This window comes from Syngnathus typhle, linkage group LG2 (assembly GCF_033458585.1).
Source record: "Syngnathus typhle isolate RoL2023-S1 ecotype Sweden linkage group LG2, RoL_Styp_1.0, whole genome shotgun sequence".
NCBI classification, from domain to species: domain Eukaryota; kingdom Metazoa; phylum Chordata; class Actinopteri; order Syngnathiformes; family Syngnathidae; genus Syngnathus; species Syngnathus typhle.
This window is the reverse complement of record NC_083739.1, coordinates 1,510,450-1,525,923: the sequence shown is the minus strand read 5'-3', so window position 1 is coordinate 1,525,923 and position 15,474 is coordinate 1,510,450. Positions and strand designations below refer to the sequence as shown.

The 15,474-nt window shown below is 43.2% G+C and overlaps 2 protein-coding genes across 4 annotated transcripts in view; both read right to left on the bottom strand.

Moving 5' to 3' along the window:
• Positions 1 to 15,474, bottom strand: part of LOC133167936 (fibroblast growth factor 14-like) — a 30,619-nt gene that overhangs the window by 10,283 nt on the left and 4,862 nt on the right. The window contains exons 1-3 of one of the 2 annotated variants that reach the window (XM_061299103.1): positions 11,864 to 12,056; positions 9,198 to 9,308; positions 7,959 to 8,062 (exon numbers count right to left, since the gene is read on the bottom strand). In XM_061299103.1, coding sequence (XP_061155087.1) covers positions 7,959 to 8,062; positions 9,198 to 9,308; positions 11,864 to 12,056 — 408 coding nt within the window. Of the gene's footprint in view, positions 1 to 7,958; positions 8,063 to 9,197; positions 9,309 to 11,863; positions 12,057 to 15,474 lie in introns of those variants that run through there. The other variant, XM_061299094.1, reaches the window with a different exon arrangement.
• LOC133167910 (uncharacterized protein K02A2.6-like) lies at positions 1,602 to 6,324 on the bottom strand. Of its 2 annotated transcripts, none has more exons than XM_061299030.1 (2): positions 5,929 to 6,324; positions 1,602 to 5,608 (listed from the first exon to the last, which is right to left on the bottom strand). In XM_061299030.1, exons 1-2 carry the CDS (start codon positions 6,054 to 6,056, stop codon positions 1,957 to 1,959), a joined length of 3,780 nt encoding a protein of 1,259 aa, XP_061155014.1. In that variant the 5' UTR covers positions 6,057 to 6,324; the 3' UTR covers positions 1,602 to 1,956. The 2 variants fall into 2 exon arrangements, with proteins under 2 accessions (XP_061155014.1, XP_061155023.1); XM_061299039.1 differs by having other exon boundaries at positions 3,322 to 3,460; positions 5,361 to 6,056.

The following is a 15,474-nucleotide window of genomic DNA, read 5'->3' as shown; positions in this document are numbered from 1 at the left end:
TGCGCATTCTTGCTATTAGTAAAATTACCGTTTGGTTTAAAGTTGTGTTAGGTGGGTATTTTCGAAGATGACATAAAATAAAATAAAAAATCACATTCAAGTCAACAGGCTCTTGACGATATTTCGCTGGTCCGTACTTATTCATAAAAATAATTATCCCCGTCCAGCCCAATTGGATTTGGAAATGATGGAGCGCATTTTCATTTGAGCGAATAGCATGTAAATAAAATCACACTTTTTAAATGCTTGATTACCTTCTCTTCCAACATTAAACCCAACTTATTCCAACAATGATTCCATTTAAGAATAAACTTTACTTACGACTTTGCTTCGAACATAGAAAAAAAGCAGGACGTAATTGACAACAAAAGCAGGAAGTGGCAGGTAAGTTACAGGAAATGATACCAAAATAAAAGCATTTACATACACGCAAATCGATTGTATTTCTATTAACGTATCATGAATATGAGTTTTTAAAAAATCCCATCACTTCACTTGAGTCTCCTACTGCCTTAAGAAACTAACTTTTAGTCTCTTTTTGACATTCACATTCAGTGTGAACTAGGGGTGTAACGATACATCGATACACATCGATTAATCGATATAATGCTCTACGATTTATTGGTATCGATGCTAAAGGTAAACATCGATTTATATCGCCGTGTTTGACCTCGGACATTAGACGCGACTTTATTTTGAAATCCAGTTCATTGTTGCTTGCTTCCTCTTTCCGGCGTTGTTGTGTTGTGAGCAGAGCACGCGCGTGAAAGGGGAGGGGACAACTAGTCCGCGGCTCCTGGGCTGGTGCTATGGCTAGTGTCCAAAAAGACGAGGAAATTTGCTCCCCTTTAGGCTTCAAGTCATTCGTTTGGAAGCACTTTGGATTCCAAAGAAAAGATGGCTCAACGGCCAAGACACGTGCAGTTTGTAAATTCTGCCATGCGGTGATCAAATATTCAGGGAGCACAAATCTCGCCGCACATTTAAAGAAAAAACACGACATCAAAGTTCAGTGTTAAAGTAAGCAATTTGTATACTACAATACTCTTGTAATTTCCTAAATAAAGAGTTTGCAGTGCCTTGTTGATTTCGCGTATGAATTGTTATAAATCAGGATATTGTTATATATTTTTTACTAAAAAAAAAAAAAATCGATCGTAGAGCACTATATCGCGATATATCGTGAATGAATCGCAGCAGGCTTTAAGATATCGGCAAATATCGTATCGTAGTTCTTTATATCGATATTATATCGTATCGTGACAAAACCCGCGATTTACACCCCTAGTGTGAACATACCCATGTGAGACCAAATGGAAAAAAATCTTTTAGTAGTTACACACATCCGGTGAATGGACGGAACCGTTTACAACTGTCAACCAAATTAGCATTTAGCCACTGTCAATCACCACATTGCCTGGCCATGCAAAGTGAAGTCAATCTCTCCCGGGGAAAAAAAAAAAAAGAAACTTGGAGAACGCGCACGAGTATTTCCGACTCGAATTACACGCGCAAACGGGCCGGGCGTGTTTTCTGTCAGTCGGTACTTGTTATGTTTATTCTCTTACATAACCTTTGTAAAGAGCACAGATTCACGTTACTTTTGTTAGCGTGTTTTTATTTCCTGAACAAGCCTCATCACAATGATATTCATCCGCTGACCAATCACACCTCCACACCGCACGGAGAAGGGCAACAAAAAGTAGAGCATACCAAACAATGCAATATGCAAACGAGAAACAACACTTCCAAGTCAATACATAACAATTCCTCTCTTCCAGCTTTGATGCACCAATAATCATCAAATAAAAAAAATATAAGTACTATGTTTCTATGTGCTATTAAGTGTATACTTTTCTTTTTAGAGGCATTTCAAAATTCACAACAATTTTCAACATCAAATATTAACAACTTTTTTTTTTTTTCTTTTAAAGAACATTTGTTTCCTTTCAACATTTATAAATCAAGTCTGTCTGGTGGTTTGCGAACCCTCTCAGGATATCTGCGTCCAGGAGGATCAGGTAGGTTTGTCATTGGTTTGTGTATGTCCATTATCTCCGGTGTGGACATGTTTTCCTCAGGGGTGATGTCAGAGGCTGGAGTACTGTCCTTAGGGTTTTGTGGGTCAGTAGGTGTCGTAGTTTGAGTAGCGGCATTTCCAGGTGATGCGTCCAAAAGCTGGTCAACATGTCTGCGCCAGACGACATTAGGCTCAACACTCACTGTATATGAGAGTGGTCCAGTTTGTGTCAAAATTTCCGCATGTTGCCACTTGTCGCCTTGGTTACGATAGTCTCTTGCCAATACTTTTTGTCCGATGTCAAATGATCTTAGTTTCCTTTGTAACTGAGTTGGTGAACATTGTCTGTTTGAAACATGTTCTCGGATGTCAGGTTTCAGGAGATCTAAACGAGATCTTAGGTTTCTTCCCATGAACAACATTGCAGGTGACTGTCCAGTAGTAGTATGTGGAGTGTTTCTGTAGGCTAGCAGAAAGTTGGCGATTTTCTGCTGTAGTGGAACTTCCTCCCTCCTACTGGCTTTCATCGACTGTTTGAAAGTTTGTACAAAACGTTCAGCAAGTCCATTCGTCGCAGGGTGGTGAGGAGCAGAAGTAAGGTGTTTTATTCCGTTGCTTTTCAGGAAGATCTGAAACTCCTCACTAGTAAACTGGGTACCATTGTCACTTACAAGCTGAAGAGGGTATCCTGTACGTGCAAAAAGCATCTGTAACTGGTTCACTGTTACAGTTGTAGTTGCTTTCTTTACAGTGAAAACCTCGGGCCATTTCGAATGAGCGTCGACCACAATAAGGAACATGTGATCCATGAAAGGTCCAGCATAGTCAATGTGAATGCGTTGCCATGGGGCAACAGGCCATTCCCAAGTGTGGACAGGGGCAATCTGAGGTGAGCGCTGAGTCTGGTGACATCCTCTGCATGTTTTGACCAGAGTTTCAATTTGGTTGTCAAGGCCAGGCCACCACACATAACTTCTAGCAAGACTCTTCATCTTAACTACCCCCATGTGCCCATCATGCAGCGAGTTTAGAACTTTGGATCGCAGTTTGGGAGGTACAACAACGCGTGACCCCCACAGGACACATCCTTGGGACACAGTAAGTTGGTCTTTTCTGGTGAAATAGTCCTTAAGTTCAGTATCTGCATGCATTGGCCAGCCATTAACAGTTAAGTCATACACTCGAGATAGCAGAGGGTCGTTTCTTGTTTCTTTGCTTATTTGAGCGCAAGTCACCGGAAGTGGTTCCATTTGCAGCATGTGAAGATTTAAAGCAGGATCAGTAGCCTTCTCTGTCAGTGGTTGAGGAAGGCGAGAGAGACCATCTGCATTTCCGTGTAGTTTCGTCCCTTTATAGTCTATGGTATAGGTGTGTGCTCCAAGAAAGAGAGCCCAACGTTGTAAACGAGCGGCAGCCATAGCAGGAACACCTTTCTTTGGACTGAAAATGGAAACAAGAGGCTGGTGATCTGTAATCAGCATGAAGTGTTTTCCATACAGGTATTGGTTAAACTTCTTAACACCCCACACTAAGCTTAAAGCTTCTCTGTCAATCTGTGCATAATTACGCTCTGCTGGTGATAAAGAGCGTGATGCAAAGGCAATGGGGCGTTCAGAGCCATCAGTCATTTTGTGAGATAGAACTGCACCAATGCCATAAGGTGAAGCGTCACAGGCTAGACATAGGGGAAGCTTTGGATCAAAGTGTGTGAGCACCTTGTCTGAAATAATGAGTTCCTTTGCCTTTGTAAATGCCTGTTCACAGTCTTTAGTCCAGTCCCACTTTGCCTTTTGGTGCAGTAGTGCATTCAGTGGGTGCAGCACAGTGGAAAGGTTTGGCAAAAACTTGTGATAATAGTTAACAAGGCCAAGAAATGAGCGTAACTGGCTGACATTTTCTGGTTGTGGAGATTTTACTACAGCTTCAATTTTGTCTTGCGTTTTGTGAAGTCCGTGCTTGTCTATTTTGTGTCCACAATACTCAATGGACTCCTTGAAAAACTCACATTTCTTTTTGTTTGCTTTTAGACCATATTCTTCCAGTTTTGTTAGAACTGCATTCAAGTTTTGCAAGTGTGAATCTTTGTCCCAACCAGTAACAATAATATCATCCAAGTAACATTGAGTACCTGGGATTCCTTGTAGCACTTGGTCCATTGCACGTTGCCATATCGCAGGGGCACTTGTAATACCAAATACAAGCCGGTTGTATTGGTATAGTCCTTTGTGAGTATTTATGGTGAGGTACTTGCGTGAACTTTCATCCATTTCCATCTGTAGATATGCTTGTGCGAGGTCAATCTTTGTGAAGTGCTCACCATTTGCTAGAGATGCAAAAATGTCATCGATGCGAGGGAGTGGATACTGGTCTGCATGCATGACAGGGTTAACAGTTACTTTGAAATCACCACAAATGCGCACTTTGTCTGAAGATTTCTTGGCAACAGGTACGATTGGTGTAGCCCACTCAGACCAGTCCACTTTGGATACTATTCCTTGATCCATGAGATTTTGCAGCTCAGCTTCAACTTTTGGGCGTAGCGCATATGGAACAGGGCGTGCTTTATGAAACTTTGCTTTTGCACCTTCTTCCAGCTCGAGACGTGCTTTGATGTGTTTCATTGTTCCTATGCCTTCGCTGAACACATGTGCATGTTTATCCAGTATCTCAGTTAACTTCATGTCTGTGAGCTGTTTGGAGGCTATGTGCATGGACTTTATTTCATGCCAGTTAAGCTTGATTTGTCGTAGCCATCTACGACCAAATAGTGGTACACCTCCCTCTTTAAGGACGAACAGCTCAAGATTGCACTTTTGGTTTCTGTATTTCACTTTCACTTTGAGTTTTCCCAGTGGTGCAACCTTTTCTCCTGTGTATGTCTTCAGTTTTACACTGGTGCGTGACAGTTTAGTGTCTGGGAACATTTTCTTGTAGTCGTTGAATGATATGATCGACAGTGCTGACCCTGTGTCCAGTTCCATTTTTAATGGCACTCCATTAATTTTTGGTGTCAGCCAAATCACATCACCGTCATTCTCTTCTGTAGCACACAGCCCTAAACAAGCCAATTCTTCCTCACTTGAACTGTCAGAATCTGTCTGTGCTACTTTGTGCAATTTTTGTCCTTTTCTTATATTGTGTTTATCTTTTGCATTACTGTACTTTAATTTACACATCTTCTGTATGTGCCCTCTTCTATCACATTGTCGGCAGTCTTTATCCTTAAACCAACACTCTGCGGGGTCATGTGACTGTTTACCGCATCTGAAACAGGGCTTTGCTTTGGTATTATGCCGTTTGGTGTGCAGTTTAAACACAGAGCTTGTGGCTGCGTTTTTACCTTGAAGCTCCGTCGCATCCCTTGCTGCTGTCTCCGCTGAAACAGCTATTTCCACTGCTCGTTGCAAGGTGAGTTTGTCCTCCGTCAAAAGCCGTTTCTGAATGCTCTCGTTGTGCAGCCCGCACACGAACCTGTCCCTCAGAGCATCTGAAAGTCCGTCTCTGAACTGACAGTGTTCGGCCAGTTTCCTCAGTTCTGCGATGTACTCTGACACCGTCTCCGTCCTTGACTGGTTTCTCTTGTGAAATCTAAAGCGCTCAGCAATCACCAATGGAGCTGGGTTTAGATGACTTTTCATTATCTGCATTATTTCATCAAATGTTTTGTCTGCCGGTTTAGCTGGGGCGACCAGGCTGCGGAGTAAGTTATACATTTTGGCGCCCATGACACTGAGTAGGACAGCTACTTTTCTTTCGTCCTGTATCTCATTAGCTAGGCAGTACTGCTCAACTCTTTCCACATAAGTTGTCCAGTCTTCTACCGAACTGTCAAATATGTCCATATTTCCCAAGATTCCGGACATTTTATTATTTTTTTTTCACTTTTCTTGGCGTCCGTTCACTTTTACCTTGGTCCTGAGCGACACCCGTCCTCACCTCCGGCTTGCTTGATCAGAGCAGAATTCGGGGCGAGCAGACGAAACTTACGTCCACACAACCAAGTCCATGAAGCACTATTCACTTGTGTCCGGTCCATCTCCGCATTTGTAGGGTCCTTTTTAAGTCTCGTCGCCAATTTTGTTATGTTTATTCTCTTACATAACCTTTGTAAAGAGCACAGATTCACGTTACTTTTGTTAGCGTGTTTTTATTTCCTGAACAAGCCTCATCACAATGATATTCATCCGCTGACCAATCACACCTCCACACCGCACGGAGAAGGGCAACAAAAAGTAGAGCATACCAAACAATGCAATATGCAAACGAGAAACAACACTTCCAAGTCAATACATAACAGTACTTGACCCGGTTGGGGGATAAATTCAGGGTCAGACAAAAACCTCTTGTCATCCTCTTTCTGCAAAACGAGCGATTTTCAACATTGCTTTGAATGGAATCTGCATACTTGCTCCATTTTGTACATAAATCGAAAGAAAATATTCTATGACTCAGCAGAAATGCAGAAAAATAAGGTAAAGTTACAAAAACAGGGTCTTTGCAATATTTCCAGTAAGTGTAACACATGATTTGTTTCTATTCAATTGTGGTACAATCTATGAATTGCTGAGATGATGTGTCATTTGAATAACAAAAAAAAATAAAACACTTTTTACTCCTTGTCTCGCTCATGTGTCAAACTCATTCGCACTTTTCGACATGCTCCATAATTATCAGCTAGGCTGCACCTCATTGCACACTAAGTCATCTGTTGGTCACACCCTCAAAACCACACGGATATATAAATAAACAATTTTCACATCATCTCCTCTTTAACCATTAAATAATTGATACAAATTTTTGTTTTTCTCTTTCTCAGGCTTGTCTGTGGCTCCAATGAGATTGCATTCCATATTGCATTCAAGTTCTTTGACTTTAAATTCCCCATTTGAGACTGCGCCACAGGATTCTTCCGCTTCTGTGTTTGTGGTGTGTGTGTGTGTGTGTGTGTGTGTGTGTGTGTGTGTGTGTGTGTGTGTGTGTGTGTAGCAAGCTGTTCAGAAATGTTGAATTGCAATAAAGAATAATAATAATAAAAAAATAAAAAAACGCAAGCTCACAGATTCTCAAGCCATGACTTTGCAGATTGAGGGTCGGGTGTATCATACAGAAACACTATGAGCAGAATTCAAAAGTATACACTACTGTTCAAAAGTTTGGGGTTACAAAATTGTTTGGGTGACCCCAAACGTTTGAACGGTAGTGTATATATTTATTTAGATACTTATTTATAGATTATATATATAATCTTCTGTGTAAAAAATCTTATAATATATATGTATACTTATATTCATAGATTCTTATACAAATATAAGATATAATTTATAATACTTAATTCATAATATTTTATTATAATAATATTTACACTACCGTTCAAAGGTTTGGGGTCACCCAAACAATTTTGTGACCCCAAACTTTTGAACGGTAGTGTACATTTGTGAAATACTCTATCGATTTCTTACCAACAGTCTCTTGTCTCCATTTAATAGCATTGTGTGTTGGCTGTGCAGCTTACGCTCTGTAATTTTGTTTCGACAACAATGATTCTAATCCCGCAAATCCACTTCATGCAGCCTAGGCTCCACGTTCGTTTCCAAAATAAGCAACTCTGTTGTGAATGAAGTGTTTACCTTATCATTTTAGAGACCAGTGATACCGAAAATAATGTTACTCGAACTGAATATTATTTATCCTGGTATAACATTTCCTAATATGGAGATTTTTTTGTGCATCATTTAAAAAAAAAAAAGTCCAGAGGGATCCGAACAGTAGTGATAGTCAATAAATATAGCAAGATAGTCAATAAATGAGGTACACTGAATGGACACTTGCTTTGCTCCGCCCCGATTGCCATGGTAACAAAATCCATCGTTCATTTTCGTGAGACACCTGAGAGTTGTTCCAAATGGAAACATACACATCATATTTGTGGCATGCTTACCGAGGAGTAGAGATGACCCTCTCCGTTCATGGCGATATAGAGACCGGTCTTTACTGATTGGATGGCCACCACTCTGAGTCCCACTGGAATTAAGTTGAACAGAGCTGGAGAGAAAAAAAAAAAAAAAAAAAAGCATTAGTGCGTGTTAGTAGAGTTTGGGGATTTTGGTCCATGGTTCCAGATTGAATCTGGCGTAAGAGAAAAGCACCAACCAAAGCCATTTGCAAAAAGAATTCAAGTGGTGGATTAAATTAAATTAAATTAAATTAAATTAAATTAAATTAAATTAAATTAAATTAAATTAAATTAAATTAAATTAAATTAAATTAAATTAAATTAAATTAATGAAATCCTACATCTGGTTCTCTTTTACACATTTTTCCAGCCCTCTTTAGAGAAGCCATCTCTTCAATTGCACATTTGTATGTTTCTTCAACATCGATACCAATGAATCTCAATCAATCCTGACCTCAACCCCATCAAACACCCTGAAAGTAGAACATCAGTCACCTTGCAACTACTTTGCTCAACGAGAACACTTTGCAACCTTGTCAAACGTCTTTCCAGGAGAGCGACAAGGGAACTCCATTTTCTCCCGTGTTCGCTTGCCATCCGTCTTAACGCTTCTATCTCCAGAGTTCAAGAAAGTCGCTCTGTGTTGTGCCGCGAATGATACATGTGTCCATGCAATCACGAGTAGAAGCTCCGATGGAAGGCTTGACAGCAGATGCCTCTTTTTGCGGTACGTCGTCCTTCCAATCAAGGCTTGATTACGGAAGGGAAGGCAGAGTCCTCATTAATCAAGACCGCTTCCAAGTGCTTTTTTAAATCGCTCCGAGGCCAACGCACACAACGTTGAGCGCGAGAAATAAATGCGTGAAATGTGCAAAGGTGATCATCCGTGGCAAAAATACTTCCAGTTGATTAGAAGAGAAAATTAAAGCTTCAAGTGATGAACGCGTCTCTTAAGGCAAAATTCTCGACATGGTACACGCCCTGTAATTGGCACAAATGGCTGCTTCGAACCAAAACGGCCATTTTCATTTTATTCATGCGTCCTATTGTGTTGGACGTGCACCTCATTTTGTCTCATTTCTTCGGGGAAGGACGCAACTAGGACAGTTTTACGTCATGCCCCTATAGATACATCGCAATCTCCAAAACATGGCAAGGGTCTCTGAAAGCAAAAATAATTGATCGAAAGAAGAAGAAGCAGCACGTTGTTGTTTGCAAACTTACAGGAGTTGGTGCTGTCGTCTTTGGTCCCATCCAGACTTCCATCCTGGCCCATCTGGAGATAGAAGCCTTGCCTGCAGAACAACCTGGTCACTATGCCCTTCAGCTGCGGTTCTAAGGAGGAAAACAAAAAAGGCCGCTTGGAAAAATGGATATACTAAAGATAAGCACAATCCAATACAAGAGCTGTATGAATGAGAATATCTTTGAAATGTGCTTTTTTATTGCGTTACGTTTGCAGGTGAGTTGGATTACTCCCCCCCTCCCCTCCCGGATTGGTTGCTAGCCAATCAAAAAGCTAAAAAAAACATGAATTTGATTCAACCTCTTTTGCCGCATCCGTTGGAATTTTTGCTCATCTGCAGATCTCTAATAAATTCGGTAAAAAAAATAATTACGCTTATTGGTTATGACCAGTTCCAAGTTTGAAATTCAACCTGAGCAAAGCGACAGTCCCGACGCCCCATCCTGAGGGACTTCCTGGAAGAGAAGACCAGTCAAGCACATCGAATCCATCACAGGCTTCTCCGAGTAATCCTTCCTTCGCTGGTAATTGTTCCGCTTGAAAAACTTTGATCGGGATCAAACGAATGCAATGTTTTCAATCAGAGACTCAAAATGGATACGGCCGCACCCACTTTTCCAAAACATCCCCTTTGAGAGCGTAAGGGTGAGACAAAAACTCAAGCTGACCCAGTTAGGGAGAAAGGGCAAGGGGGGGGTTCCATCTTTGCGAAGGCTCCATTTTGCGGAGGGAAGACGAGGTGTGTCGCTTGACAACAAAGTCGGCGCGCTGGGAAATGAACGCGGGCGTATGGCTCCGTTTGATTGCTTGGATTACGACGACAGCATGTACATATGGGACTTTCAAAACGGAGGACCATATGGAACTGCTGTCAAGGTCACGCTTTTGTGCACCGCTTCAATTTGGGATGTTTCATTGAACGTCTGACCGGCAGCCCCCCTCGGCCCGCTTGTGTCGTTAGAGAGCTAAACGGGCTAACTCGGTTTCGATTTGAATCACAATCACACTTTGGTGATGGATGGGTGATGCTTGCTGCATAATTGATCCAAATCAATACAGCCAGGGGAACACCATCAAATTTCAACATCCACTTTAAAAATAAATAAATAAAATCCTTCACGTTGACCGTCATCCCTTCCACCGGTCGCCAAGGTGATATTCCCTTTTCTTCCCAGCATCCCCATCCCCAGTCTGTTACTAGGGAAATTCCCATCCTCGCGTTTCCATGACAACAGTCTCGTGATTCCAGAGTGTTCCAGTAGAGGGGTATTCCCCCGTACACACATTCACATACATACGCACGTGCACAACACGCACACAATGTGGCGTGCTAATCCGTTGAGCGTCACACTGTCATTGTTCATTTGAGCTTCGATACAGCGTTACACACACACACACACACACACACACACTTTGAATGGTGACACATGACTTATTCCACCACCACAAATGAGAGAACCAGGAACATCAAATGCATGAACCATCTTTGACTTCAAGTCTCGCAAGCACACTTGGCACACTTGCCAATAACGCAAGGCGGTGGCGAGCGCTTCAGTCCGCCATCGATACCTGCATGTCATCACGCATCGATTTCAAGTCGGGGGAAACAGTGGATGGAAAGCCTGTCCATCAGAGGGAGGACATTTCGAGAAAAAATCAAGGTGATGGAACTGGCCTCCACTATATAATAGGACAATATCAATTTGCAAATTGTGCTTTATTTTGCATGCTCCAAATAAACTTGGGAAAGCCCTGACTTTTATTGTTAGTTGAAGGATCTGGAATGAAGATTTCACTCAAGTCGCACAATACATCAAACAGCGGCCGACTCGCCCTTCTAATATGAGATTTCAGAAAACCTCTGTTGTCAAGTTGCACACAAACACTGCCAAGCTTTGTGTGTGTGTGTGTGTGTTGGGGGTGTTGGCTGGAGGGCGTGATGGAGCGATCTGAGGCGGAGGGAGGATTAGCGGGACACCAAATGGAGGCAGGAGGTGGGGGTGTACAAATCAAAGGATGAGAAGGTACGTTTGAATAAAATTCACGTGAAATCATTAAGATAAATTAGAATCTGCAAGCGAGGGAACACACACACACACACACACAAAAAAAAAGATGTGACGCTGTGACAACAGAGAAACCAAATCCCTTGCTTCTCTTGAGTCCAAACCGGCCCCATTAACATGACACCGAAGCAGCCCCTGCCTGCTCTTTCTTTATATGTGCCCGTGAGTTCACCTGCTGACAGTCGGACCACACGCTTAACGTCCTTTGGCCTCTGCGTAAACCAAACCAAACACACCCCAAAATATCATTTCCAAATAAAAGCAAAGGCATTTAATGAGTAGGAGAGAAAAGAAGAGAGGCGAGACATGTGTGGCTTCAATAATGGATGTGTTCGGAAACTAGTGAACCATATAGGGCGCTACAAGACACGACAGTGCGTGTGCGCGCGCGCTCGCGACAGAGAGAAATGAGCCCGATCTGTCAGTCTGGCTTCATGCAAAAAAAAAAAAAAAGGAAGAAAAAAAACCTAGGGTGTGCGCGCATGTGTGTAAACGCACATTTCCGCGCGTCTGTCGAGCCGCGTGCACGTGTAACTACATGTACGTGTCTGGGTGAATCAATGCGTGTCCACGCGCACCTTGTCTCCGTAGCCTTCTCTTCTTTAAGCCAAATATCCGGACTTTGGAGAAGATGTCGACGAGGTTCCCGTTGCACAAGCCCTGCTTCTTGCCGGGGCTCTTCCGTCGCCGGTGAGTGGTCGGGCGGTGGGCGTGTTGCTCTCTCGCCTGCCGCTTCTGGCGGATCAAACCGCTGGCGATGGCCGCTGCCATGTCCCCGCCGAGACAGCCGAGACAAAAGCAGAGCCGTCTCCGCCCGCGTCTCCGCCCGCGTCCCCGGCGCTCTCGTCACGATCGCCTAGCCTTCTCCGGATCGGATCGCAAAACGATACCGCAGCCCACAGTCGCGGCGGCTCTGCCGGCTACAACGGCGCCATCACTTCAGAGTCGTTGCGCGTCGCGTCACGGCCATTGGCTGCAAAAACGCACAGCGGTTTACCTGTCCGTCACGTCCCGCTGCCCCGCCCCGCCCCGCCTGTCAGCAGCGCTCTATGAATGCCACCTGCGCTTCATTGAGCTGCCTTGCGGCTCCTGCACCTCCCCATGGCCGACACCCCAAGCGAAAGCGACACAATCCCAAGACCACTTGGGCTACAAAACGTCCCTGTGTGTTGCGCTGAGAGGGGCGCGAGGCGCGGGTGCAGCCGCGAGCCGCTCCAGGTGTGTCAAACAAACGGGAGGCACACAGAGTCTCGCCGGAAGTTGAGTATTTGGACTTTCAGAATTAAACAAGTCGATGGGAAAGTACATCACACAAACACGGGCTTGAAATAAAATACGCGGGGGTAGGTTCATATTAAAACGTTCCTTTTCCCACTTCTCATTGTCCCTTTTTTTGTTGTCTAGATGTAAAAACTCTAAAATGTCCTTAGGTGTGATTCTGAATTGGCTCTTGTTAGTCTACGTCTGCCCTGCAATTAGCTGACGACCAATCCGTACCATATTGGGTTATTTGTTTATTATTTATTCATCACTCATTTTATTTATTTATTAGTTATTGTTTGTGCCTTCTTGTTTTTATTTTGTGTCGTCTACTTGTATGTTTATCGTGCACTGTGTCTCGTCACCGTGGGATGGAGGAAACGGAATTTCGGTTTCTTCGTGTGTCTGGACATATGAAGGGATTGACAATAAAGTGACTTTGAACTTTGAACTTGATACCCCATCCCAGAGGCGTAGCCAGGAATTTTTCCGGTAGGGGCGCACGCCCACAGGAAAAAAAAATCGAACATCACCCACGCCCTTCGCTGATCGCTAAAACGACATCCGGGTCAGGGAGGCAAACGGTGACTGGATAACATCGGGCACATAGAATAGCGCAAGCACATTCGCGCAAGACCGAAAGAAAAAAACGGCATGAAAATGAAGAATCGAAAAAGCTCGATTTTTTTCAACCGGGCCGCAGGGAGTCCGAACCGGCTTGGCTACGCCCCGGCTTGGCTACGCCTCTGCCCCATCTCTTGTAAAAAAAAAAATCATGAAAAGTCTCCACACCCCATTTGCGACCTTATATAAGAAGTATATCGAATTAAAGAAGGCTACTATTTTACACAAGAGCTGCAGGGATTTACCATGAACACACTATGTAAATGCCTGACGGGGATACTGTTAAACGTTTTATTTTGAAAGCAATAAAACGGATGCTACAGTGTGCTTGGACGCTGCTTGTTGAGCTGTGGACTCTCAAGAGTGTTGCTGAAGCCATGCGCCCAGCAACAGCTGGTCATCAGAAAAGAAAATCCAAAATCAACCAATGGATATTTTATCATTCGTATATATTTTCTCTCTTCTATATTTAATTTTTTTTAATCTCTTCTATATATTTCTATATTTTCTCTTATCTCACGCTTCAAAAATCAGTTAAGATGTTCAAAATGGTATGCATCAGGTTTAATTTCCAAGCTTGATTTTTTTTATTGATTGTATTTCCGAAATTAAATTGTAAATGTTAATCGCTCTCTACATATTAGCAATTATTAATCTCAAATGAAATTGTAAACTGGCATGCGTCAGTACGCATTCTTGCCCCCCCCCCCTCCCCCCCAACTTCAAAACAAACGAAACAGTTCCACCACTCGTGAATGCCTCGCCTAAAAGCAGTTTAAAAATGCAGGCAAAGTGCTGCTTGTACCCTTTCAAAGAGTCTAATCTTATCTGGGACACAATTGGACTCCTCTCATACATTATTTCCTCCTCACACGGTGGCGGCCATGGTTAGGTCATAAGAATCTCTCAATAATAATCACCCTGCTCCATCTCCACCACCCAAGCCTGACAACAACACGTCAAACGTCTCTACATCTTTCCTGCTGCTCATCAAACACGTCTGGGTCGAAAAAAAAAAAAAACGCTTCAGCACCATGGACAGCCAACAACGCAATTACTTTGAAGACCGCTTGAGGGCGCCAGAGTACATATAAACACGATGGCTTGGCAACGGCTGGAATGCAACCCGGCTATCTTCTCGCTTTAACAACTAATCAAATCCGTCAATGTCGACGATTTGCATGATATTATTTTATCCTCCAATTAAAGGTTCATTATTCAACCCAGCAATTTCCTGTCCTCATTATCCACTTTCAGAATTCGACTTTATCTGCTTGATGACAATAATAAGCTATGTCCTCTTTCATGCAGACACATCTCATGCAAAAAAACAATCGCACACTAAAACAGACTAGAAACACACACACACACACGAGACACATCATCCTTTCCGGCTGCACCGGTAGAATGGCGCCCCCTATCGAATATTTCTCAGAATGGTGCACACAGGGACGAGACAGCTCGTGCATGGGTGTTCCCCCACACGGGAGGAGTGTGAGGATCGCCTCTGTGACGTGAGTAGGGTGAGTCATCATTCGCAGACATCCGCCCACACGCGCGCGCAGCTTCACACAAGCACCGGGGGAAGTCCACCGTTGCCACGGTGACAAGTGACGCAGTGGGTGACGGAAGATCGATCGCTGATTGCTGAGACGCAAAAACGCATGGATCTTTTCTCTGTCCCGCGTTTCTCCTCTGCTGTTTCCTTTCCTTCTCTCCTTTCCTTGTATCCTATCCTGCTCCTCTGCCTTCTCTCACAACATTACCAGGCCAGTAAGCAGGAAGAGACACATTAAATTATTCATCTCGTTTTTTCCCCCCTTCTGTCTCTTCCCCTTATTCTTTGCATTTCTCACAACGCCCAGGTAAAAACTTTACAAACAAGCAGAGGTGGGATCAAATCACACATGGGCAGATCTCAAATCCAAAAATCACATCCTATGTCATTTTATTGAGGGAAAGTTAAGTCACAAAGTTAAGACCTGTGCTCAGTCCTCGAGGACAGGACCCGGACAACTATGCCTTAAGTACGTGTTGCATTCTTGTATTTTATTTCTTCTGAAATTGAGGAGCCTCAATTGAAACCAGAAACATTCTGATTCAAGGAATACCCAAACTCAGCAGCAGCAGCACAACTCAAATGCCTTTGAACGAGGTGGTCAGATTTTTGTAGGATCGTGATAATTCTTCACGTCCGTTTATAAGACATTCCGAGATATTCGTCGTGTTTTGTTTATGCGGCCAGATTACCGTTTTTTTCCATGTATAATGCGCCCCCATGTATAATACGCACCCAAATTTTGAC

Excerpts from the sequence above, each read along its gene's own strand:
- LOC133167910 (XM_061299030.1), bottom strand. The coding sequence starts at position 6,056 with ATGGACCGGACACAAGTGAATAGTGCTTCATGGACTTGGTTGTGTGGA. Across the intron at positions 5,609-5,928 it reads GGGTGTCGCTCAGGACCAAG|ATTTCACAAGAGAAACCAGT; the intron begins GTAAAAGTGAAC and ends TGAGCGCTTTAG.